This window comes from Phytophthora infestans, genomic scaffold (assembly GCF_000142945.1).
Source record: "Phytophthora infestans T30-4 supercont1.29 genomic scaffold, whole genome shotgun sequence".
NCBI lineage: Eukaryota > Oomycota > Peronosporomycetes > Peronosporales > Peronosporaceae > Phytophthora > Phytophthora infestans.
This window is the reverse complement of record NW_003303730.1, coordinates 209034-235778: the sequence shown is the minus strand read 5'-3', so window position 1 is coordinate 235778 and position 26745 is coordinate 209034. Positions and strand designations below refer to the sequence as shown.

The following is a 26745-nucleotide window of genomic DNA, read 5'->3' as shown; positions in this document are numbered from 1 at the left end:
TATTAGCCCCTGGGTGTGTTGCCACTGCTGTGCACATTAATATAGTGTCGCAGCTTGCAGCGCTGTATGAGACGCACGATGTGGACGTGGCTATCCGCGGATAACAAGAACAAATACCTTGATTTCGCTCTATCGACTTCAACCGTTTGCATCTCGATCAATAATGTCTGTGTCAGAGTGAAATGGCAGAGCAAACACTCGTCAGCTTAAAAGCATCAATCACGCTGTCTTTGAACCTGATCGACAGAGTTCTTTGGTGAGCCCTCGTTGCATTCAGCAGAGGGTAAGGTGTCAAGAAACGTACGTAAGTGATTTAATTTTTTAAAAAATCATTAATAATCTAACATTTCTAAGTCAATATTAGTAATTCTTTAAATTTCATAGATTTTTTAGCTATTATTTCTATTTAGAATCGAAAACAGTACTAAGACTTTAAAATATACCATGTGATATTTGGTTACCATTATTCTCTGAGTTTGATACCCCTCTAATTATGATTACATGAATTGCACAGGATTACACATTGCCTTTTCCACCGAACTCAAGCGTTCAACGCAGATGAAACCTCGCAAACATGAGCGACAGAGTGCTATAGAACAAGGAAGAACGAGAACGTGGTGAACCTGCTGTATTCTGGCGAACTTATTCCGCTGCAGCGACGGACAGAATGTAGCTGCCACGAATGGTTTGAGTTTTTAAAAACAAAAAGGACCTGTCCACGTCTGCTTATGAAAGAACGATATTCAGCACTGATTGGATAAAAGAATAACCAGTAAGATTTGGCAAAGTCCTGTTATCCTAGCATTTGTAAGAAATTGTATGACTGCGCTGAGTTGTAATACCTGATTTGCTAATTCCCTTAGTAAATGCTTTTTTTTTATTTACGTGTGCACGCTTCTCCCCCTTCTTTACCGGTACTGCTCTTTTCTTCGGTACTGGCAGTTAGTTTGGCGGCAGTTACATTCTGTCCGTCACAGTACTTATTCTTAAATGAAACAGCCCAACGATTATTAATATAATAATAATATTCATTATTATTATTATTATTATATAATATTAATAGGTAGGAAAAGGCTAGGTATCACTATTTTGGGATATCACTCCAAAGAGGATCGGTAGAACCGGTAAGTAACGATATAGTACCTAAAATACTGATCTTCAGGAGATCAGTATTTTGCGGTAAAAAGTTTCTTACAAAGAGAGGCGTCAAAAAGTATCGATGTCTTTAGTGGGCAAAGCAAGAATTATGGGAGTGTGTGCAACTGTCCGTATATATCGAGGATACATGTCCACGAAAACGTTGGAGGCCTTGGAGATAACAAACAGCTCTAGCTCAATGAACATGCGGAGTTATCGCCACTGCCAAAAGAGTTCTTCCACCACGATTTCATGTGGCCCCACCAGCCTCCCTTGCACGATTGAATGTCACTGTTCCCACTGGACGCTGGCTTCTTCGTCGTCGCGGAGCTCCCGCTTGTCGAATCGCTGTCGACAGAAGAAGACGACGAGTCGGTTGAGTCACTTTCATCCCCGTCCGATCCCGAAGTACCAGAAGTACTATCGGCTGACAGCAGGTCGCTCAAGTCGCTCAAGTCGCTCAGGTCGCTTTCCGACGCACTGTCGCTCTTCAGTAGATCACTAAAGTCGCTACTGGAGAACAAGTCATCCAACTCATCACCAGAAGAGCTTTCACTCGAAAGCGATCCGCTCATATCGCTCCCTGAATCGCTTGCTTCCGACGACTCTGCCACAGTGGCAGTCTTCTTTTTCTTCTTACGTGGCGCCTTGGTGGCAGCAAGCGAAGAGCTGCCACTTTCCAGGTCACTGTCACTGGAAGAAAGGGGCAAGTTGCCAAGCCCACTCCCACGCAGAGAGCCAAAAATCGCGTCCAACTCACTGCCACTCAGAGAAAACAGATCGTCGAGTCCACTACCGCTCATATCCAGCAAGCTAGCCAACTCGCTGCTGCCCAACTCGCTGTCATCGGTATCGGAACCCGAGTCGGAAGAGGAAACTGTGTGCTTCTTTTTCTTCTTTGTCGGGGCCTTCGTTTCGTCGTTACTTCTCTCTTCATTGATGGCATCAAAAGTCATTAGGTTACGAGTGGGGTCGGCTGCCGCGAAACCTGTTCTGGTTGCATATAGAGCAATACAGGCTGATAGAAGCACGTGGAATAGACGCATGTTTCGGTTCGGGGGATTCTTGCCGCGTAGGTGTCAAAGCGCAAGTTGCGAACTGTTCTCGATCAGCTTTTGGGAGGTACAATCCCAAGATCAAGAAAATATTCGGATTGGAGCTCGTCGCACGATCGCGGTTGTGTTGCTCGTAAACACAGTATACCGTACCGTATAACCTCTCCTTGAGAAATCTGATATCCTGTCGTGTATGATATAATTTAGTTTCACCGACTCCGTTCCCAGAGATTACTATGGAGTAAACTTGATATTGCTTAAGTGAGAGGACAGCAAGTGGACATGTGTAGCCTACGACTACGAAGTGGCTGAGAAAAACTTTGAATTTAGTTTATGTCAGTAACCAGTAGCCAGCAGCCTTGAAATTGTTTGTATCATTCCTTGACGTCGAGAACACATACGATTTGTAAATGCAGTTGCCGAATGTACGAAAATCGTCCGGACTAAATTTTAGTCTGTCACAGTTTGGTTTGCCTCAACAAAAACATCTAAATTCTATAGCGTTTTATATCTGAAAATTATCACCATTTTACGTGCTCTTAGAGAGTGCGATACTCCATTGCCTTTTTACAAGTCTTCCGGACATGAAGCCGAAATTAGTGGAGGTCTACATACCGGTATGTATACATGTATTGTGCTTTGCAAAGCTTTTGTCGTTTATCACTAGAGTTGGTGCTCGATTTTTAATAAACTGAGGTCATTTTGTAAATTGAGAATAAAAAGGGATAGGAAGATCGAGTTAGAGTGGCTAATAAATCGGGCTTTTTTAATACTACGACAAGCCAAATCAAGCGCTCGTGGTCGATTTATGACAAATAGCGGGAGAGACGTGTCCAATTTGTAGGTCGAAGAGTGCACAATTACTGAGCACAAATAATAAAAGAGGCGTCGAACATAGAGGCTCAATTTCGCACTTAAGTTCGCATTTTCTAAAGCGACGACTCGCACAGACGCTGGCTACAGGCTACGGGGGCGCGTGCCCTGGTGCACTGTCGCCGTGCTATGAGTGCAGCCTTCTGTGCGGCATCTCTCTTTAACATGTGTGCTGCACGACGCGGCTTGCAGTGTTGGCAAAGGCCATGGGTTTTGGCCGCAGGCCAATGGCCGGGCATCTAAAGCCATGTCGAAAGGATTAAATAACTTGTTTCAACCCTACGATTTAAATGTCCAGTGCACTAAGTGCGATACGTTAATTCATATCAAATATTAATAAATCACAGCGCCCCAAACGGCTCAACGCCAGCCGCACTTACAACGCCAGTGTGTTTGTGGCATGATACCCAAGCTGCTAGAGCTGGCCGTCGCCCCAATGGACAAAGAGAACGACTACGTCGGTGCCTCGCCGGACGGTACCGTCTTCACGACTCGCTCGCTGTGTTGGTGGGCCGCGAGACTGCTCATACAGAAGTGGAGGGAGCCACCCAGCCAACCTGGCGGCAAGGTCATCTCGGTCTCCTGTCCCGAGAATAACAGCATCAAGATCGTCGAGGTCGAGCGTCAGACGTGGCGTTTTGGGCGCCAAGATTGAGGCGGGGCAGTCGGCTATTAATATCTCGCAGGGGGTGAATGCTGCGGTCGTTACCAGCAGCTTCAAGTACGGCATGGTTAATCCATCATGAAAATCTCTAGTATCGGAAGCATATTCCCAGTTGCCCGTGCTTGTTGCGGTGTAGAACGCATCACCAGCAACACTTGGACAATCGCAGTTGCTGCAGGTGTCTCCATCGAATCGAGTGAGTCATCGGCTGCGTCCGTGTTACCGCCTCATTTGCGCGATCGAACCTGATGTGGCGCTTGTCACTTGATCAACGCCACCCTTTGTGATGGTGGAGCTCAGAGCTTAATGCCGCACTTGCGCCGCAGGTTGATCCACCACGGTTTCTGCTGTTGAAGGTATGTCTGTGCCCGGGCTAGTTGAAGGCGCCACTGTCGTGACCGGGGGAACCCAAGGCGTTACAGTTGTGTCGAAGGGGGTGGAGGTAAAGGGAGGAGCGGATGTATTGGTGTCGGAGACGAAGTAGGGCTGCCGAGACGTCAAAGGTAGACCAGGTCGCGTACAGCTCGACACAGCATGCATCTTGCTGTCTCCGGAGAAGCTGCGCTGGACACGAACGTAACCATCTTCACACAATGAAGTATCCCCACTGCTTCTTAATGCGCCAGTACAGAATGCTATCTTCCCTCTCACCAAACCCACTCCAAGTCCCGAGGTCTTATTGCAGTTCGCGCCCGTAAGCACGCCACCTGAGTAGTACTGGAAAGCAGTCGATCGCTGTACAGGAAGGTCGACATTGATTGCGCACGGCATCATCAACCGCGCCAGGATCTTCACGAACGAGTTCGTAACCGGTCACACCAACTTCAAATTCTGGGCAGGCATTTGTCAAGTAGCTTGCCATATTGCCGTTCTCTGAAGCAAACGGATACGCGTCCAGCGCGCACATTTTGCCATTGCGTTCGCTAGCGATCCAGCACGCAGCGTAGCCTCCTCAACAGCCACTGTAGGAGTCCGAAGACGATGTTGTTGCGCTAAATCCCGCCGAACTGGAACAGGATAGCAACGTAATCGTCTCGTTACATTCCAGTGACCCCACGCTCACTTCATTAGAAGAGCTCACACTGCCAACCGCAGCGGTCTTGGACGACGGAGAAAAGGGCCCGACCATGCTAGAGACGCTCAAGTGTTGCTGTTGTTACCAATACACAGATCCCTAGAGGCGAGTACACTGAAATGGACCCAATCTACGTCTTAGATTGCTACGTACGTACATCCCCAGTGCAGATGATGTGAAGAAGGCCATTGAGCTCGTTGTTGACGCCATGACGGACTACCTCGCAGGTTGTAATGCACTTGAGACGTTCTTGTTCGATGAATAGCTGGCGAGCAAAGGGTCGGACGAGGAGATCCTGGTAAAGCTTGGAGAGGCTGGCGCCAACCTGCACATCACCCCTACGTTGCCAAGTTGAGCGTTGCTACTGTCTAGTCGCGCTCTACAGACACGCTGTCTACAGAGCTCGGCTCCACGGACCTTACAATCGAGATGGTCAACAGTGTTAGTGCTGTCGTTGCTCACATCAACCAGTACAGCAGTGGCCACACAGAGTGCAACGGGCGCCACTGCTGCCGAGCCGTTCCAGCTGATGGTCGACAGCGCGTGCGTGCTCCACAACACCAGCCCTCGCTTTGCTGGCGGCTACCGCTTCGGTCTTGGCGCTGAGGTTGGTATCAGTACTGGCCGCATTCACGGCCGTGGCCCCTTGGGCGTGGAAGGTCTGCTTACTACCAAGTAAAACTTGTGCGGAGAGCGCCCACATCGTCTCGCAGTTCTCGGCTGCCAAGGCCGGCAAGTACACAAGAAGGTATATCTGATCTAGACAAATGCAAATGAAGACCGCCGCTCGTTTTGTTCGTGACATATTCGCTGTGATGGAGATGACGACGGCTGTTGTGAGACTTTGCAGCTGGATGTAGCGCTGATGAACGTCGAAGAAGCTGTAATGGGACGTACGTAAAGGAATATTCAACTCTACTACTCAGCAAAAAGATCTGCTAATGTCACTTTCACGGCTCGAATCCCGTGAATGGTATTCTCACGAGGAAAGTCGGCCTGGTTTTCGTTTGGGAACGGAATTCTGACTGGATGCGGTATGGACTCGAGCTCGCTCACCTTCACCTCGTCAACATTTTTTTTTGAACGAGCGTATTCGGTACTGATCTCATCGTCTTGGAATATCTCGTCAAGAACCTCTTCCCACAGTTCCAGGGTCTCCTTCGCATCCGCGAGATCACCGGGATCGTCAAGATTATCAGTACTGTACAACAAACAATCTCTATTTCTTGTGTGATATACTTCGTAGTATTTAGTAAATCTTCTAATAATATTAAGACTGTATCTGTACTGTTATCAATATATGTACTAGCGTTGGCGCTCGGTGTACCCAAAGGAAAATGATGAGGACGTTACACCAGAGTCCCTCGACTCCACACCACCATCAAAACGACGAGCAAGGACGTGAAGCTGCCCGATGAGAAGGTGTAATTGAGTGATTATGTGCTGTTATCAGTGCCTACTGCGCACATGGACGCGCTTGCTGGCTTTAGCAGATACATTGAGACAGGATCAAGTCCAAGCGGAAGTGGTGTTTTTTTCTCGGAAGTCTCGACGTGCTGCGTCACCCACGCAGAGTGGATGCAAAGTTTCGGCGCTCAAGCGCGTAACGTGCTGCTAGGGCACGACACCTGTGAGCAGAAGCAGTGTCTCACACTTTAGCGAAGCTGAAAGCTAAACTACACGCCGTCTTTCTCCGTGCATTCCTATCCGACGAAGAGCCCTAACTGCGCGATCCCGTCCAAGTATTGCAACGTCACAGGCATGCATCTACACTGAAGACTACCGACAAGAAAGGACGACGAGCAGTGGACTGGGATGATGTTGGACTGTAAAGAACGCAGCTTTAACCAGACGTATCGCTACGCTGGAGGCGACAGAAGACGTCTGAAGCGCCTCAAATGCGTCTGGATCTCGTCCAACCAGGCCGATCTTCACCTGGGCAAGCTTCAGCTGCTAATAAGCTCTCCTGTGTCGACCATGTAGCCTGGACAAAAACACCGCTGTAGACCGACCGTTCGTGCAAGTATGCGTTCGTTAGAGAACTACAACTTCGACGAGAGCAATTCTTGCAGTGAAGAAGTCGAACCATACGCTGAAGCTGCTCGCGTCCGTGCGTGGCTGCGTGAGGCGCCGAGGATTCCGCAGGTCGAGCTCGTCCCTGTCAAGCACGCGCATCAGTCCCACGCGGTAGTGGTGACATACATGGACGGCGTTATGCATTCTCCAGCGTGCCAAGCTGGCATATAAGGCCGATGTTATTAAAATATCATTTTTCTTTGCTAAATCGTAGTGTAAAGCGAAACCTACCAAGCTTTATAACCAGCTTAAACCTCTATAATCATATAATCCAATGGCCGTGGCCTTTATTAATGGCCGATTGGCCGAAAACCCTTGTTAAAACCCAATTTTGACCAGGCCAGGTCAAAACGATTAGTCCCCGACTGCCAACACTGCGACTTGGGGCACCCGACTTCTGGTCCGAGACGGGTGCCTTCCTCCATTTCCATGCCGGTCTGGTCGGTGGGAGGGAGGATTATTTAGGAAATAAAAAGAGCTAGCTCATTTTAAAAGTAAGCCGTGGCTTACCGGAATTTACGTGTTTTCTGCAACCCTGTAAAAAGTACCTTTCAAGTCAAAACCGTAAGAACGGCGGAAGGCGTAAAATCTCGCACAAGATACTCCTGTCCATTTGAAACCGTCGCTTTGCTCACAATATTGTAATCAATAGCGTGCTTTAACTGGAACACTGATTTGATGCCAAACTGGTTAATTTTGTTGGCGCTGCAGACTTTTTACGGGCCACTGGTTGCAAAAAAATGATCGGTTGCAAAAATACCGTTAATTCCGGTACTTTGAAATTGAGCAGGTTATTGTCAAATATGTGAGCGTAATCTGAAGGGAATTTTGGGCAGGTTATTTTGCATTGTTCGATTCCGACATTGATATCATTTAAAACGACCCTTTTTGCGTTTTTGAAACGCAGATCGAGTGCAGATTTAATAATTCCAGGCATGCCTTTCCTTTATTAGTTAAACGCCTGTTTTGATGCGCCAACCATGCTCGATCTAGGCCATAAAACCGAGCGACTTTTCATCTGTACATAATGCACAATTATTATGTACAGATGAAAAGTCCATGCGGCTACATGTAGGTGAAGATGCTTTGAATGATCTAGTGTTTCATAGTTGTACAAATGATAGCTTATACATGCTGAAAACGAGCTGCGAAGTACATTTGCATGTTATGCTTCTTTAAGCCGGGTTGCTTCCTCACCTCGTCCTTATACGCGTATAAAAGATTAGGATGTAGCGCTGTGTACTTGCAACTTTTCAGTATATTATAATTCTCTACACAGGTATTGATAATGCGTGCCTTACGTATTAGTATGGATTATTCATTTACAAAACGTCGCCAGCCTGAAACAACCCGGCTACTTGCACAAGCGAAACCTATATGGAAAGCTCTAGAGCAAGCGATGGTCGCCTTACTTCCGGTAAAGAGAGAACCGACGTGTGCAGACACCACTTTATGCCGCCCGCTAAGCCTAGCGCAGGTGTAATGTGGCAACACGAACACGAAATACATAACATAAGTCATTTACATTGAGGGAATCACTTCGCTTCTACGGGAACACGTCTGTTGTTGCAAAATGCTTTCGAGCGTGTGCTGATCGGTGTTAATGAAGAAGGGTCGTTCGAGTAAATATATCTTCCACGTTCGCATCGAATGAAGAGCGGCAAGTAATTCATTTTCGCGTGCTGGGTACACCATCTCTAAACTCGAAAGTTTGCGACAGCTCGTCACTCGTCAACGCCACCTTATCCAAAATACTCTCAGCAAGTGCGATTCTTGTCGCTTTCGCCTAACCCCACTTGTCTTTGTGAGATGCCAGTTCCTGTGTGAAGAGGCCAGCCCCAGCAGTACATACAAAGTGGACTGTCAATGTCTGGCATTGACACTGACAGCCGATCCTGCATTCTATCCTACGCCTGCCACTGCAGCCTGCGGCTGCGCACTTAACGACGTGCCACGTGCGGACGTGTGTGGTTATACCAAATTTTCTATGATCGCTGGGCCACCGCGACCGTGCCGTCGTGCTGCTCACGACGACACCGACTTAGGTAAAGTATGCTTTGTATTAGTTTATATATAGAATAGAGCTTAGCGGAGAGACGTACTGGCTTGCGTGAGTCTCTCTCTCTCTCTCTCTCTCTCTCTCTCTCTCTCTCTCTCTCTCTCTCTCTCTCTCTCTCTCTCTCTCTCTCTCTCTCTCTCTCTCTCTCTCTCTCTCTCTCTCTCTCTCTCACACACACACACACACACACACAAACACACAGCTCAAATTGCAGTTCAGCAAGCCCAAGAGGAGATCAAGTCCACACCAGTACTGCAGCTCTGTCGTGGCCTTTTGCCCGGCACTCACTGTGTTTACGTACCTCTTTTGATTGCTCTGTTAGCTAGTGCTTCTTAAGTGTAAGTCTGTTCTAATGCACCTCCTCTAAGAAGCGACCAACGCTTGGAGAGCAGTCCAGTGATGCGCCCTCGTCACCTCAGGTAATGAGCCCAGTAAGGGTCCATGGCTCGACAGAGGACGCACCTGGTGTGGAAGACCCAAGCCCCGGCGGAATTCCGACGAATGGAAGTCGAGGAGTGCATCAATTGGGTGACAATGTGGCTGACGCGGCGACCGGTCGTGACGATGATGTGTTGTCACACGAAGAAGCCGAACACCTTATCCGTTATCCGGAATTTGAGGTGGGCGAATATTGTTAGAAAATGTACCTGAAAGGTGCGTGCTCGCAACTTTTCAGTTAGAAATCAGCCCACCACCGCCACGAAGCAATCCGAGTGGGCGGCGGTGACTCTAGCGCAGGGCACAGCGAGAGCCCCAGAGCAGCCTACCGAGCAAACTGGATAGCCAGACCCCGGCGGGCGCTACGGCGACGCAGAGCATACGAAGTCGCTGCGCAACATGGCTGACATCAGGCTGCCCCCGTTGTCGAAGAAGGAAGAGTACACGGCATGGGTTAGTGAGGTACCGCTGCACTTCGAGAGCCGCCAGCTGGGCGAAATTACTTACGGTGCGGAGAGATTTGACTCCGTGGAGGGCTACAAGAGGCCCAAGGATGCTTAGTGGTACAAAGCGGGGAAGGTGAAAGCTTTCTCAGCCTTAGTATTGTCGCTCTCGGTGGATCTACGTACGACATTCAAGATCAACTCCATCCGTGATCAAATGGATGCCCCGTCACTACTTTGGCAACAAATTGCAGATCATTTTGAGGTGGGTGACGGTGTCAACCCTGATTACCTACGTCGAGAGATGATGAACCGTCAGCTGCAGCTCAAGGAAGCTGTGACTAAGTATGTGCAAGGCATTGACGCTATGGTACGCCGACTGCGACTCGAAAGGGCGAGCTTGAAGAGTGGGAACATGCAAGTCTACTTATTTTGAACACGCTGTTGGTGTTTCTTGAGCCGGCACGAGTAAACTCACTTTGGATGAGCAAGCATGGTCGTAGGACCATGACACTTGCTGAGGCGTTGTAGCGCCTGCGCACTGCGGAGCATTTAAGTAACCAGTTGCAACAACAGATGTCGCTGGCAACGCAATCAAGTGCGAACCAAGTGAACAATGTGAGTCAGCATGCAAGACAAGGACAAGCAGGCAAGCGCCGAGGCAGCGCAGGGGCAAGAACGCCGACAAGAAACAGCTTATACTTGTGCTAAGTGTAATCAGCATGGCCATTGGTACGCTGAGTGTACTGCGAATACTAGTATGGAGCAGAAGCCTGGGTTGGTACAGCGTTTGAAGAAGAAGAAGTCCTAGAAGCAGGCAGTGTTGCTAATTTACTCAGTGCGTCGCGAGCATACGACACCGACGACTGGCGAACGGCGTCGCCTGTTCGAGAACTTGGCACTGAGCTCGTCGCATACAAGTGAAGGTGCGACTGGAGCGAGCTGTTAGAGACGCTCGGAGTCGCCCATCTACTCTCCGATGTCACTTTCGAGTGATGACGATGAGACGGAAGAACGCATAGTGAGACTAGCGGATGATGTGAGCACCGATGACGCCACAGCAGTTGCAGTTACAACCGAGTCAGAATATGCAATCTACTCAAGCTGTGCAAGGTATTCAACCCAGCCAGAACATGCAACTTGCTCAAGTTGTACAAACTACTCAAGCTGTGCAAGGTGTATAACCCAGCCAGAGTGTGTCACCTGCCCAAACTATGCAAGCTATGCAACCTACGCAGCTAGTGCAACGTATGGTAAGTACTCAACGTGAAGTTGGAGTACCAAATGGATGGCAGACACCAGTTACGGGCGCTGTGCAGCTCCAGTGGGAGGGTGGACCTGTGCAAAGACCACCTCCTACGTGGGATACACTATTCTACTCCTTGGGCCAAGGACTTTCGAGTGAAACGCAGAGACCTATGTTTGAGCCAGGCCATAGATGTGGACCACAAGTGGGTTCATTTGTGTCAGGGGATAACTACCAAGATCGCTACGTTGAGCCACGAGGATATCAAGGACCTAAAGGACAACTGTACGACGGAGGATCGTATGGTGGATGGAAAGGACCTAACAGATCTTTTGGTGGAGGACTGTACGGAGGAGAGTGAGCAGGACTAAGAGCAGGACGTACCAATCATCCTGTAGACTATGGCGTGGCTACACATCTCCCTTTGGAGGAGGAATTTGGAGACTGCCATCTCGGGAGAGTGTTGGACCCCCAAGGTCGCCAATACGTAGCTACTCACCAATAAGAGATCCACCTGGGCCTCGTTGCGAAGGACGTTCGCCAGATCGTGGACGCTCGCCATCTCGTGGACGCTCGCCATCTCGTGGATATGCTAGACCTTCATGGTCGCCACCTAGAGGACGTGATGGACCACGTTACTCGCCACCAAGAGGACGATCGCTACTGCGTGGCCATCAGAGTCGAGGAAGATCGCCTCCTCGTGGACATTAAAGACGTGATGGACCAGCGCAACTCAGACGCGGAGGACACAGCCGGTCGCCACGTCGGAATCAGACGAGTCACTATGGACCTCAACTTCAAGAAGGACGCCGAGGTGATAGAGATGCCCGAAGCAATGAGACCGGTCCCAGTGGTGGACTGACTCAGAGTGCTGCTTAGGGTACTGAGACTGGCCAAGGGCAAGACACTGCGAACCAAGGTCAGACGTTTTCGGTGAATGCAGTTGGACGTGGTGAGAACATGCAACCTGTTGAGGGAAACTTCACGGAGTGGATTATTCACTCGGGATTACATGCCAACATTTGTGGCAATCTATCTCTGTTCACGACACTGCGCGAAGACAAGACAAGCCGGTTGGACTTCGCTAAAGGTACTACGGAGCATACGACTATTAGTGTCTCTGTCCTACTGCGTGTTGTCAATCAGGCAACTGGGGAGCTCGAGGATCGTCTGCTGAACGATGTAGTCTACACACCGAATGTCAAGGTCAACTTTATTAAAGTGGAATACCTGCAGACAAGAGGCAACTACAGGCTATTGTATTCCATGGACCAGAAGACGTCGTGAATGTCTAAATCGGGCACTATCTTAAAGTTTGAGATGCGAGACAACCTCTACCGGCTGCGAAGCGAAAAGGCAACCCACGTGATGGTCATGGCTATGGCTAATCAAGCTGTAGAAGACAAGAAGACTATGGAGCTGTTGCATCAGCGTTTTGGTCATCTGCACATGGCTTTGCTCCAGGTGGTGGCAGATAAGATGGATTTGGAGGTAAAACTCAACACGAAAGATCTGAACGCCTACGAATGAATTGCCTGTGTTGTGAGCAAGGCCAAGTCAATAAGCCACAAACGTATTCCCGTCCGCTCGACTAAATCACACGAGAAGCTATGGCTATGGACATATGTACGATGAGTGTGGAGACGGCAAGCAAAGCTACTATATTCATGTTCATTGTGGATGTTGCTACGAGATACAAGTGGGTCTATCTACTCGAGAATAGGAGGCAAGCTACCTGGTTCATTCTGAAGCTGCTAAAAGAGCTGCGGACGCATCACAAAGACTACAAAGTGTTGCATCTTCGGTCGGACCAAGGTGGTGAATTTGCTGGAACGGAACTGCATGAGTACTGCGTTGAACACGGCATTGTACTGCAGTTCACGAACGCGTATTCCCCCCAAGAGAATGGGATCGCTGATAGGGCGAACGGCATTGTGCTGCCTCGTGTGCGAGCGCTGCAGACAGCAACACATCTACCGAACATGCTGTAGGGTGAAGCCCTGCTGCACATGGTGATTACACTAAACATTTTATCGACCAAGATGCTGGGAATGACTTCGTCGCACGAGAAGCTGTATGTACGGAAGCCGCCCCTGAGCTTTCTGCGAACCTGGGGTTGCATTGCGCATGTGCGAGTACCACCTGAGTCAAGACGAAGAAAGGAGAAGCTTGAATCACGGGCACAAATGTGTATATTGCTCGGTTACAGCGACTCTACGAAGGGCTACAAGTTTCTAGACCTATTGACCTGTCAGGTGAAGCCTGCGCAGAGCGAGAATTGCCGCTTTCAGGAGGAGTTCACAGTGAATGGAACCTACGCGAAGCAACTACTGCAGAACGCGTACCTGGACACGCTGCACGTGTTACGGGAGAAGCCACTAGTGGGAAGAAATCTAGACGAGCATAAATACCTACGCTTTAGAGAATAGCGGCCCTGTGTCAATGAGCAAGATAGGCGAACTTCTAGAAGTTGAATGGACTATGGACGAGGAACAGAAGTCCAGTGGAAGTGCAGAGCTTGAGGACTCGTCGAGCGTCGAACAGCAGGATGTGGAGAAGCTGCTGACCCTCAGGTTGCACCTGAGAAGGGACCGGAGCCGGTGAAGGCGAAAAAGAGACGCAATCGCAAGGCGCGAAAGAAACGCGTGAAGGAAGATACTGGATTCGAAATTCAGGAGCCTCCAGTCGAGCCATGTCTGAAGCTACCGAGAAGAACACAGATGGCAAACGTACGAACGAGCGATAACTTAGTGGGCCAAGTGATGACGCATGGCATTGACGTGGATATTTCTACAAGCAGGCACGGAAATGTAAGTACTGGCCCCAGTGGCGGGCCGCGATGTTGGCAGAACTGGCGTCGTTGAAGAAGCACAAGACCTGGCAATTGTACCGCGGAGAAAGGCGAAAGATATCAATGTGACTACATGTCGATGGGTTTTCGCGGTGAAACGAGATGAGCGTGGTCGTGTCAAGCGATTTAAAGCTTGCCTCGTCATCCAATGAATTCAAGCAACAGCTCGGCGTCAACTACAGCGAAACATATGCACCTGTGATTTGCTTTGAGACTGTTCGTGCGGCCATCGACTTCGCTTTGCAGCGAGGATGGGAGATACTCCTGTACGACGTGAAGACGGCGTTTTCTGTACGGAGACCTCGACGAGATGATATACATGGATCAGCCGCCTGGGTTCCAAGTCGATGGACCAAGCACTGTATGCGAGCTCTTGAAGAAACGCTATGGATTAAACCAATGTTTGAAGCCGGACTTTACATGCGAAGTTGGTTACACTAGGCTTTGAGTGTACAGACTCAGACTATGGGCTGTATGCGTTGAAGGAAGAGGGCGAAGTCAAGCTGTTATTGTCTATGTGGATGACCTACTGCTAATGGGACCCCGAGACTTGTGCGCCAAGATTGCAGCTGCACTGCAAGAAACCTTCGAATTGACTACAATGGGTACTGTCAAGTACTTGCTTGGTGTAGAGACCCTGATCAGCAGACCAAGCAGACAGATTGTCTACTGTCAGAAGCAATACGTGCTGGAAGTACTCACATGTCAGATTGCAACGGATGTGCTACTCCTGAGGCTACTGTACTATCTAACCCTACTGTACCTGCGACGAAGGGCTATATGCCGTACCGGGAGCTGGTGGGTGCCCTTCAGTACCTGGTGAGCGCTTCGAGGCCTGACATTGCGCATGCAACGAGACATCTTAGCAAGTTCCTGGCGTCTTACGACGACACACTCTGCGCGCATGCTAAGAGGGTACTTCGGTATCTAAGGCTACGTGTGATTACGGTTTGATGATGGACGTACCTGAGGGAGCCACTGCAAATATACGATGCTACTCAGACGCCGACTATGCGAATCTTTCAGTGGACAGAAGAATAATCGGCGGCTATGTGAACACGCTTGACTGAAACGTGATATCGTACGCATTAATAAAGCAGAAGATTGATTCCTTGAATACGTGCGAAGCGGAGTATGTTGCGATGGCTGAAGCCATCAAGGACGTGTTGTGGCTTGCGGGTCTGTGTAAAGAACTGGTCTGGAAGCATCCAGTGCCATTGCTGTTGGGTGTCAACGAGGTATTAATCTCGCTGACCAACAAGCCTGGACAGCACATCAAGTCTAAACACATAGACAACAAGTATCATGTGCTGAGACGAAACGTGGAGCTTAAGTTGCTCACAACGCAGCACATTGGGACCGAGCAGACGATCGCGGACATATGACCAAGCCAATTGCGGTGGTGAAGCTCACTCGCTTTCGTCAAGCGATGAAGGTGCTGCCAGTGGTTGCCTCGGACGGTACTACTACTTCTACGGAGTCTGTGGCTTGTTCTATGGCTGCTATTGCTGTGACAGCTGCGAAGACTGCGTCTCCCGCTACGACTGTTTTTGCTGCAGTGCGAAAGGACTAGCCAGAGACGGAACTCTGTCAGACTGTAAATGACTAGGACGAATGCGAAAAGACTAAGCGATTGCGATGGACAAGCGTGACAGCTACGGTGTGTTTTAGTGCGATGGTGTGATGGGAAGGCCAAGCAGGTTGCATCTGTCTTGCGTAGTTCTACTACGATACTACACGTGCTGCACCTGTGTTGACAACGGACGCTACGACTACGGATGCAAAGGCTACTGCGATGGATGAGGACGATGTTGACTGTGGGGTGCTGTTTGGTGTACGGACTACTGTGCTGCTGGACTACGACTTCAACCTATGGGGCAGCGACTTCAACCTGTAAAATCTTGTGTGTGATCGCGTCAATCAAGGCGCTGTATTGCCGAGATCAAGTAGGAGTGGGAGATGCCAGTCCCTGTGTGAAGTGGCCAGCCCCAGCTGTACATACAAAGTGGACTATCAGTGCCTGGCATTGACACTGACAGCCGACCCTGCATCCTATCCTACGCCTACGGCTGCAGTCTGCGGCTGGACAAGAGCGACCGTGCCGTCGTGCTGCTCACGACGACACTGACCTAGGTAAAGTATGCTCTGTATTGGGTTTATATATAGAATAGAACTTTGCGGAGAGGCGTACTGGCTTGCGTGAGGCTTGCTCTCTCTCTACCACACAACTCAATTTGCGGCTCAGCGAATCCAAGAGGAGATCAAGCCCACACCAGTACTGCAGCCCTGTCGTGACCTTTTGCCCTGCACTCACTGTGTTTACGTACCTCTTTTGATTGCTCTGTTAGCTAGTGCTTCTTAAGTCTAAGTCTGTTTTAATGGCACCTCCTCTAAGAAGCGACCAACGCTTGGAGAGCAGTCCAGTGACGCGCCCTGCGTCACCTCAGTCTTGACTGTACATGACCCAATAAATATATTTATTGCCAATTACTGTTAATTGTTTCTCTCAATAATTTATTTACGAAAAATGCTTCAGCAAAATATGTTTTATTTTACGAAGTTGGTGTACGAAGACCAAAAATTATCTTCCCGGACAACGACAACCAACAGTTTGTCGTTGGTTTGGAGCCCCTCGACTTCTCCGAAACGCATATTCTAGCTCATTCTGCAACTTCCCAGGAGCACCCCAACAAAATCTACTATCTTCTTTCATCACCGTGGATGCTTGCATTTAGGCGGCTTCACCTAGGCTAGGTAGTTTATTTCACTAATAATCTACGTTTGCAATGTCCCCGCTCCAATTATCTATTTGCTGAGTTCTTAGGTTGCCGTGCGTTATTTATTTCTCGATGTTCATTGAAATTGATATAAATTATATTTTCGGGTTCCCTGCAACCAACCCCACTGAAAGACCAGACCATCGGATACTAGTATCTTCTAAGTCGGTACTCAACGCGAACATTCCCCGCACGCACAACAACCAGTCAAGTGCGTCGTCCTGATCACTCGTTCCTGCCGATCAGGAGTTATCCGTTCACGCGGACTTATGGACAGTTGAATTATCTCGTGCGGTGGAACGGCGTGAAGCGGGTGATTCGCCTTGAAGACCTCGCTCGGATCGAGGCTTCTGAACGCCAACATAGTCGATGCGTCTTCCTCCTCGCTGACTTGGACCAAGATGAGTGACACTTGGTCGACACAGAAGATTGGAATAACGAGATAAGCTTCTTCGGACTTGTGAGGCAGAATACCTGAAGCTCTGCGATCCAACATTTTCCACAATACAGTATCGGTCGGTGGTTCTGGTAAAGTCACAAATTGACTGAAGCTAATCTTCCAATATTTCCAACGCTGTAGCCATTTTCCATACACGCTGCGCTCTCCGGAATGTAGCGTCACTTTAGCTACTTGCAGCGTCGGATTGTCACCCATTAGCATGGTCACAAAACTTGGTACATCGCAAAATTGTCCCGCAAAGTCGAACTCACTTCTGGTCCATGGGTTCGTCCTCACTTGAACGCCCATCGTCGCTGTGTCCATAACTAGTAGAAGGGAGATCCGAGCTACAATATGACAGATGTTGCATGCGTCAACCACGCCGTTAGCCAGCATCGTCTGGAGCTGCGGAAGAATGCGTGTCTATCGCCGGCGGCTCCAACTGGTACCAAACGCGAGAAGCGCCAAATGCCAGGACCGGGTCCGACGCATAGCTAGAAATGGGAAAGTTATTCTTGTACATCTCGTAGTGAAGTACACTCATAAAGTCGGTCACTAGACGCGTCGTCAGTGGGTCACAGTTACGCAGATGCAGGCCCACGCGACAGAACAATGACGCCACACCGTTCAGCGTGCTGTCGCTGTAGCTCTCGGGGAGTCTCGCCTTTCGTCCTCGCAGTAGCATCAAGGCAGCAAAAAGATTCATCGCTCTCTGTCTATCGGCCAAATTGCCTCCTCTCTGTCTACTCCGCCAAAGTGGTCGACCCATTGACACAAGCGCTCTCCACACTTGGTCTGCGTCAACAGTCAAGACGCGATGCTTGCTCGTTGTGGGCGACGTTGAGCTCTCAAGCATGACATCCATTGTCTGTGTAAGAATAAATGATGGGAACGACACCGTAGCTTCACCATATGATGGATCGGGCGACAAGGTATCCGCACGGATATCGGATTTTCCGGGTGGCAAGTCACCTCTCCCAGAAATCAGAAGACGCGATCGACAATGAGAACCAACACGGAAGAAGTAGTTAGTCGTAGGTAACGTACCGCTCACTTGCAAATTTGCTCGCTCGCGCGCTGATAATGAGCACGTCCACGATAACGAAGGGGTCTCTGGCGTTCCTGGGGCCCTTGCACGCGGCATCTATGAGTGTGCTTCAATATGTGCGGGTAGACCGTGTCGACGGCGCTCAAGTGCACGTCAACATCGTGGATCCTGGTGGGCCGTCTGACGGAGAGTCGCTAGAACCTATTGATCTGGATGTGGTGAAGAAGCGAAGGGTCAGCGATGACGAGGGAAAGCTGCTGTCGGGCTCCTACGTAGGCAATCCTGTCGCATTCATCCAGCCGGACGGCATTGAGATGGACACATGGGCTTATTCGATAGTCGTGGGGTACCACATGAATACAGACGCAGTCCTTCATCTTCGCTACGTTGCTGGCGCGCGCAAGTTGGCACTGCAACAGCCCGCTAACGTCGTAAAGGTCGAGTGGATTGACTATGCCCTTAAGTAGAAGGCGGTTCCAGCTCGGCAGCGATGAACGCGGCGGAATTACCTCCAAAACTGGAAGAGGTTCGAGCATTGTGTACGAAGAGCCGCGTGGGCCTACCTGCAAAGGTCTTGAACGGTTTAACGGTGCAGTACGAGCCCGAGGCGATAGCACCCGTGATTCGGCCAGACACGCTCGCCGTAATATCCGCTCCGAGGCGCCACATACTTGAGTGTGCGCTTAAAAGGAGAAATAAACGCGTCGCGAGTATGTTCGTACATCCTGGGGACGTCGCTCCTACCAATGGAACAAAACGGCAAGCTGCTACCGGGGAGTCCGTCCATGAAAGCCGACGACCTCTGAGACGCCAATGCATGGTTGGGTTAGAAGGCAGTGACTCGGATGCAGAGCCGGCAATGATGCAGACACCTGATGAGGAGGATGACCAGGATAAGCGGGAAGTGCAACGCCAAAATCACATATTGAACGCCATCGGAGGAGGACCAATAGGTCATGCAGAGCTCGGCACATATGCAGTCGACGAGATGCGCTCGAACACGACAACGACATTTCGCCCAACGACGATTGAGAAGGACATCCACGACAAAATTGGCCACCCAGATCATCAAGGTAAGGATTCACAGCGCATTCTTGAATACGAACAGCAGGCCCGTGGTGCCGAACTGCGGCTGTGGACGCCACCAGTTCTTCGAGGCGCATATGATTTTGGGTTTCGCATTCGGGGACTGTCGATAATGCACTTTTTAGGACCTTCTCGGTCGGCTTTGATGAACGGCGAAGTGCCGTCAGTAAGCATGACGGACTTCTCTTGAAAGAATTGTATCCAGCCGGCTACGAAGAACCCATCTTACGAGAACCTAAAGGAAGCATTGAGAAACCTTCGCCAGTTTGGCGGCGGCTTTTACAACGAGAGTACAGTGGACTTCATTCGCGCGATTGAGCGCTTCGTAGAGATCTTTGGTAATACTGGTGTGCCTGACGGCGGTGCAACAAAATGCCTGGTATTCTGGATTGACGCAAAGTTGTGTCAATTTCGAGGATTGGTATTGGACGAAGGCCTGATCTCGGCGATGCGAATAAAGGACGAGCTGTCGCTCCATTACCCCCTACTAGCCGAGCTCCTGTACGATGAGCAGAAGACGATGATAGCCACGCTCAAGGCGCAACTGGAGGTTAAGCCTACGAGCAACGCGCAGCCTTACTCAGGCAGTCGGGAAATGCGTCAAGCGAGACAAGAGGGATACCGAAAGATGTAGTGCGGCTCATGCCAAAGCAAGGAGCCTTGAACCTCTGCATGAAGTATTTGTCCAAGGAAGGATGTTCAGGAAGCTCTGACGGGACATCAGGCAAGTGTTTCTCCACTAAGCGGGCTCATTTCCGACCTAAGACGCTGCCTGAACCTGTGAAGCAGCACATTATCAAGAATTTCGGAGGTTTGGCGCCCGAGTCCGCGGATCTGTGAAGTGAAGGGGCCCCAGCTCCACAGTCAAGTATTGGTTCCAGTTTGGGTCCTCCATCGACAGAGACAGTAGGTGGTAGAGGATCTGAAGAGAAGTCTCCGTCAAAGGACTTACGAAAGCACCTTTCAGAGAATCACAAGAAATATATGGAGACTTTAAAACGAGTTAATGACCAATGTCGAGCTGAAACCGAGCACAATATCACTGCAGTGGCTGCCAAAGTGGGAGTTCCAAGTCCACCACAGTGGGATATCGATAACACCGTAGATATGGACAAGGTTGAGCTCCTAACGCAACTGGCACTCGCGGCGGAAATGACACTCCCTGACTTTGTATGGCTTGTTCGAGGACAGACCGACGCCGACCCGAGGCCGAACAAGAGCTTGTTTCAGTTAGACCAACCACCGAATTCCAGTTTAGTCGATACGTTTCGACGCTGGAACGACGTGGTGAGGCAAGGAATTGTTCCTGAGTGGCTGTCGCACCGACCGGCTCGACAAAAGGGCCGGCCAAACAATCACAACTCAACTTACGACCATCTTCCGCAAGTCTGGCGTCATCTGCGTAAAGGACAAAGAGATGGCAGGTATCTGATAGTGAAGGAGACGCTTCCGAAGCAGTGGCAGGAAGTCTTCGTATCGCCTGTGGGAGTAGTTGATAAAACAGGAGCGGATGGCCCGGATATTCGCATCATCGACGACTACTCCTTTCCAGACGGAGGTTCAGTCAATGACTTCACGGATCGTGCCAACCTTCCAGACGTCAGCTATAATCCGCCTCGGGATATCGCGATGAGGATACATGTCTTGAAGTCGAGCTTCCCGAACGCACGGATCCTGTTGATGCTCGGTGATGTTACAGGGGCCTTTAGGCACGTGCCTAACCATGCCGATCACGTGCATATGTTTGCATGTGTGATCGATGGTCTCCTTATCATCGACTTGTCATGCGGGTTTGGCTGGTGTGGATCCCCGGCTTCATACTTCCTTCCCGGCGCGCTAATTAACGGGTTGTATGAGTGTGGACTTCCTCAAGTACGCCTTGAGACACCACTAGTGGGATCATTCTGGTGCGATGACCATACTTGCGCAGAGGTAGACGTAAGACTACGCTGTTTTGTGGCCAATCTAGCTCTACGAAGAGCTATGGCTACAGTACTAGGACCCGCAGCCAACAATGAACGCAAATTCACGACATGGAGTGAGCGATGCAGAGCGTTGGGCCTCGAGTGGGATACCAGCACAGGCGAAGTCACCATCCCAGTAGCGAAGATCGAAAAGGCCCAACTGATTGTCTCTGGCGTCATACGTGCTGGTACCGCCTCAAAAACAACACTATTTAAACTGTTGGGCTGCCTGCGCCACGTCATGACGTGCTGTCCGCCTGTTTTTCCAGCGATTACAAGCCACGACAACGCCGCTCCGACGTCACGCAGTCCGCAAGATCGACGATGCCGCTCTCGAAGACTTAAAATGGATCCGAGCTATCCTTTCTCAGCACGAGCTATTCAATGGCATTCCTGTCGGTCAATTCGCCAACGTGGCGAATCCCATAGTGCACGTGCACATGGATGCCTCAATTGACGGTCTACGCGCCCTTGAACCGACACTACACCAGTTTATTCGCGTACAGTTCACCGCTGAAGAGCAGGCAGCATTTCACAGACGACGTCTCTGTGAATTCTATTAACGTTCGCGAGCTCCAAAGTGCGGTGCTGGCGGTGCTACATTGGGGCCCAACGTGGGTTCGAATGTATCCACACAAACCGATCCACGTACGCTGCTGGATCGACAACACAAGTGCAGTGTCGTGGACGCAGCGGCGCAATAGCCGACAGCCTCTCGCTCAGCTATACAACCGGCTACTGTCACTGGCGGAGTTCCAGTATGCCATCCTGTGCACGGCCAAGCACGTGGCAGGCGAGGAGAACACCATGGCAGACGCCGGATCACGAGCCTGGCGTTCGGACCACCCTTTGTTCGAGATGTGGACTAACATGTCGTGTGCATGGAGACAGGTGCAAGTTCGTCCGCCCTTCGATGATCTCTCGAAGCTATGGGCGCAGTGCTCCAGGGACGCGCTATCACAAAGCTTACCTCAGCCAAATACCGGACTCACTGGAACCAGTGGTGCCGATTTTCTGGATGGATGAGATGGTCTCCGTGGCTCGACGAAGAGCCCACACAAGCGAGTTCAAGACTCGGCCTATTCGCTATATACTGCTGGAGATACGGCTGGAATGATTGCCACCGAGGGAATAAGTATATGACGATTCAGATTAAACTATCGAGTGTTCGCTGGTATCAGCAGCGATTCCGGGATTTTCGAGTGGAGTCGTCTCCTTCACTAGTCATCTTAATGCGAGGAATCAAGCGCTTGTCCGACCCGACTCTGAAGAAGCAGCCTATTAGCCCGGCATTCTTGCGTCTGCTGCACCGGCGCCTCGACTTATCTAGGCCCCGGACTCGACATTTGTGGGGCTCCGTTCTGCTGGCTTACTTCTTTCTCCTAAGAAGATCGGAATTTCTACGAATGGGAACGCAACGGAGATCATATTGCCTAAAAGCATCGGATGCATTCTTTTCAAATGAAAATGGAGTGAGAACCCCATATCGTATGGCAGTGTCAGTGACCATCGGACTGTCAGGCGCATAGAATGATCAGTACGGCAGAGGTGCGTGAGGAACAATGCTCGCAGCCGGGGACGGATGGCTGTGCCCAAAAGTGGCGCTAAGACACATACGACAAGCGAGAAGTGAACTCGGACGAGAGGATGCCCTGCATTTATGTGTAGATCTGGATGCAGAGGAAGTGACAAGGACATTCAAAAAGCTAGCGGCGTCTATTGGGATTCGTGAAGAGAACTACTCTACCCATTCCATTCGGATTGGCGGCGCAACGTCTCTGTTGAATGGAGACGCTGACAGCTTGGCTATCAAGTTGCTTGGTCGATGGTCGAGTAGCTGCTTCGAGGACTACCCAGTACAAACGGCGCAGTCAGCAAAGGAGTTATCACGCAAGATGATCTGAAGCCAAGCCCGTGGTCGTGCTAAGCATTGTTCTTGGGGCCACTCACCACGCCCCCAGACTTGGCTGGCGGTGGTTCAACACGATTGAGTTGCTCCATTACGGTTTCTTGCATTACGGAAAGACAAGGTATCCGCACGGATATCGGATTTTCCGGGTGGCAAGTCACCTCTCCCAGAAATCAGAAGACGCGATCGACAATGAGATCCAACACGGAAGAAGTAGTTAGTCGTAGGTAACGTGCCGCTCACTTGCAAATTTGCTCGCTCGCGCGCTGATAACCCTCCCACCACGCCCCCAGACTTGGCTGGCGGTGGTTCAACACGATTGAGTTGCCCCATTAAGGTTTCTTGCATCACGGAAACTTGGAGTTTGGGGGTCTGAGGCCACGAGCACTACGAAGACTACTCTGTTAGCGGCTCTCACTGTTTCAGAGCTGTTTACCCGTTTCAAAGCTTGACACAACATCTGAAGCGCGCCGATACCAGTAGAGTTCTTGACGTCGAGAAGACACTGCGTCTCGCCGATGGCCGCCACGAGCGCCGGCGTGGATCAGACTTCCGTACCTTTTTCGTCACCTGATAACGTGTTGCTACATCAAGGCTAATACTATTTAACTTTTCAATGATAGCATCATCATCTGCGTGATCACTGTTCTCGCTGCCAAATAGAACTGTCCAGTGCCTCCCGGCGTCGGGATGCTCCATCGCATATTTAAAAGCTTTCAGAAGTGAAGTGGCAACTCCAGTCTCCGAAACAATCGCACAAAGCTTCTGTCGGGCGTGGGTACCCTTTAAACTCCTTAGCACTACGTGGACAGACGTACAAAACTGCTGCATCAAATTGATTGCCTGCATCCTTGAGACAGTTGCCTCCTGACGTGCTCTCTGCTAGTCGCTGCAGAATTCGACTCTTGCCAAACCCTGAGCTCTGCTTGATAGTAATGCACGGGGCCGTGTACTCGCTGGTGTGGGCGAGATACGCAGAGCAATACGCAGCAACATAGTTCCTAAAATCCACGTCCGCTGTACCCACGTACGTTGTTCTGAATTCCTTGGCGGCGTAAATGTACTGCAAGTCCATAGAGCTGGCCTCGACCTGTCGCATTTGCTTCAACGCAGCCATGACGGCTGCAATGGCCACGCTGAGATCACGTTTACTGATGTCGTATTCGAAATAGGCTACGTATATGGCAGCGATAAGTTGGCGCGTCATCGCATCTTGATTTGTCTCGTTCCAGATGAGCTTTTCGTCCAGGTCCAGCTCACATCTGCACACGTTAGCACCCGCCGTCGTGCTTCGCAGGGCCTCGAATGTGATAGCTGATAGCTGCGCCAACATTGAGTCGTTCTTCCCCGTCTACAGGTAGTAATTATTGTCTTTGGATTGAAATTAAATTTAATTCAAATATTACTTTACTTATATTTTAAATATTTCTAAAGAAAGTTTAGAAATGGAAGCGTACTGATATTTTGTTTTAATACTTTACACGTTAATAATACATGGGCGAGCAAGATAAGTTGTTCGTGGGGCTGGTCCTCTGCTCGACGGGACTGGAGCTGGACGTCAAGGTATCTGTTCCCTCCTCCACTGACTGCTCTACGTGTCTCACGATACCTGCTACGCCTCAAACTGTCGCCATATCTCCAGGAACAAGTGCGCAAGATCGTCGTGGCCTGTGGCGGTCGCTTTGAGGACGATTTAGACCCGACCAGCACCACACACTTGATTGCCGAGGCCGTGGGCTCTTTAAAACACCGCGTACGGCTTCAAAAACCCTAAAAAAAAGGCCTTACATAGCTAAATATCACTGAGAAATGTCATATTTGTAGGCTGCAGTAGCTCACGAACTCCCAGTCGCGTCTCCTCGCTGGGTTTTTGAGAGTTTCCGGGCCCAAAAACTACTAAACATCAATGAATTCGCTCTCCGACTACTAGAAGGGATGGGGATCTGCACTGCCGGCCTGTCAATGGAGGAGAAGGAGGCGGTGGCGCAGCAGGCCACAGCCCATGGAGCGCAATACGACGGTAGATTAGAGCTGGGTTTTACTAGTATTCTCATCGCCAAACGCCCTCAAGGAGCCAAGTACGAGGCCGCAGTAGCCAATGACATTCCAGTAGTCCATCTGGGATGGCTCTACGCCTGTATAGAGAGAGACATAGTCGTAGAGGAAGAAGAGTTCGCTCTACATTCTCAAGCAGAGACCACGAGTGTAGAGCCCACACACATCGCCGTGAACCACCTTAAAGACGCTCAAGAATTAGTGGCTACATTACCAGAGATCATCACGAGATATCGTCACAAAGAGGAGCTACAAGAAGACCAAGATTGGGTGGAATTATTCGACGGATGTGTGTTATATCTACTGGGGTTCTCACCTCAAATGAATACTTTGTTACAGCGACTGATACGCGCCGGCATGGGCACAATCTACCACAACGTGGTGCTACGTCACGTGACGCACGTTGTGGTGAGTGCGTCACTGTCGGATAAACTGACACTGCCGGCCATCCGAACGCGGGTGGCCGCCGGCACTCAAGTGCACTTTGTATCCGCTAGCTGGCTGCTTGACTGTGTCAAGTGTCTAGCTCTCCAGCCAGAGGAGCTTTACCCGGTCGAATTCGACGCTAACGTGCCGGAAACAGCACTTTCCGGCACTGCTAGTGGCCGGAAAAGTGTCGAGCCGGCAGACCCGACCTCCGAGTCCGTGATTCTGTCCGAAGATCTACCGGAAAAGGCCGACGCAGACAGCATTCTAGAGCAGAAGAGCACAGCCATTTTCTCGGGGTATTCGTTCCTGCTCTTGTGTCGAGACCCAGAGGATACCCACATGATCCAGCCAATGTTGAAAGACATCAGAGGCCGGCACGGAGGTGCCGAAGCCGTTGCACTAGCTGCAGTGGACTTCCCACGCGTGGACCCCGAGCAATTCTCGTTTATCAGTCACGCAGTTGTCTGTACCGGCGTCGGGATGGATGAGGAGGAGGCTCTGAAGACGCAAGAACGCATCCACAAGGTCCAACGACAGCTACGCGATAGGCACGAGACCCCGCGACAGAGAATGCTTCAGTTTGTATCGGATTTGTGGGTCAACTGCTCGCTGGCTGCCAAGATGAAGCTGTCCTTCTCTTCGCATGAACTCTTCGGTGTCAGTGCGCACCGTCCTCGTGCGCTCTTCACGTGTCCCGTGCCGATACGAGACTTCCGAGACGTGACGGCGTCCACGTCGGTGTACCGGCAAGTGGAGCAACTGGTGGTGACGGAGCTGCTGCGACTTGCCGGCGCTCGAGTGACGACCAAACTTAGTGCACAGAACACGCATCTGGTGTGTCGAAAAGGCTTCGGGATGAAGTTTGACAAGGCCAAGAAGTGGGGGCTTCAAGTGGTCAAAGCACGCTGGGTTGTCGACAGTCTACTGCAAGGCAGACGCCTTGGCGAGGACACTCCGGGCTTTGAAGTGGAAGACGAGAGTGAAGCCAGGAGGCCTGCGCGTACAGAGGAGGAGATGACACTGTCGCAGTCAGGCATTCCGAAATAATCATTGTATTGCTGCTTCAATACAATAGTTTACACTTAATTATTGATTTTTACAAATTGGATGACTTTGTCCAA

The 26745-nt window shown here is 50.3% G+C and overlaps 5 protein-coding genes across 5 annotated transcripts; 2 read left to right on the top strand and 3 right to left on the bottom strand.

Annotated features, from left to right (window-relative positions):
* Window positions 1-1328: 1328 nt before the first annotated feature.
* PITG_13469 (uncharacterized protein) lies at window positions 1329-2093 on the bottom strand (the record flags this gene model as incomplete). Its single annotated transcript, XM_002899651.1, has 1 exon — window positions 1329-2093. The coding sequence occupies one exon, from the start codon at window positions 2091-2093 to the stop codon at window positions 1329-1331; it is 765 nt and encodes a 254-aa protein (XP_002899697.1).
* Window positions 2094-15787: 13694 nt separating this feature from the next.
* PITG_13468 (uncharacterized protein) lies at window positions 15788-17818 on the bottom strand (the record flags this gene model as incomplete). The annotated part of the gene is made up of 5 exons (XM_002899650.1): window positions 15788-15808; window positions 16303-16370; window positions 16893-17080; window positions 17406-17480; window positions 17583-17818. 5 exons carry the CDS (start codon window positions 17816-17818, stop codon window positions 15788-15790), a joined length of 588 nt encoding a protein of 195 aa, XP_002899696.1.
* A 398-nt stretch (window positions 17819-18216) lies between these two features.
* On the top strand, window positions 18217-19901 carry PITG_13467 (uncharacterized protein; the record flags this gene model as incomplete). The annotated part of the gene is made up of 3 exons (XM_002899649.1): window positions 18217-18527; window positions 18662-19433; window positions 19473-19901. 3 exons carry the CDS (start codon window positions 18217-18219, stop codon window positions 19899-19901), a joined length of 1512 nt encoding a protein of 503 aa, XP_002899695.1.
* A 2656-nt stretch (window positions 19902-22557) lies between these two features.
* On the bottom strand, window positions 22558-24347 carry PITG_13465 (uncharacterized protein; the record flags this gene model as incomplete). The annotated part of the gene is made up of 4 exons (XM_002899648.1): window positions 22558-22664; window positions 22979-23080; window positions 23699-23724; window positions 23899-24347. 4 exons carry the CDS (start codon window positions 24345-24347, stop codon window positions 22558-22560), a joined length of 684 nt encoding a protein of 227 aa, XP_002899694.1.
* Window positions 24348-24634: 287 nt separating this feature from the next.
* On the top strand, window positions 24635-26671 carry PITG_13464 (uncharacterized protein; the record flags this gene model as incomplete). Its single annotated transcript, XM_002899647.1, has 3 exons — window positions 24635-24703; window positions 24783-24893; window positions 24965-26671. The coding sequence occupies 3 exons, from the start codon at window positions 24635-24637 to the stop codon at window positions 26669-26671; spliced, it is 1887 nt and encodes a 628-aa protein (XP_002899693.1).
* Between the last annotated feature and the right edge of the window lie 74 nt (window positions 26672-26745).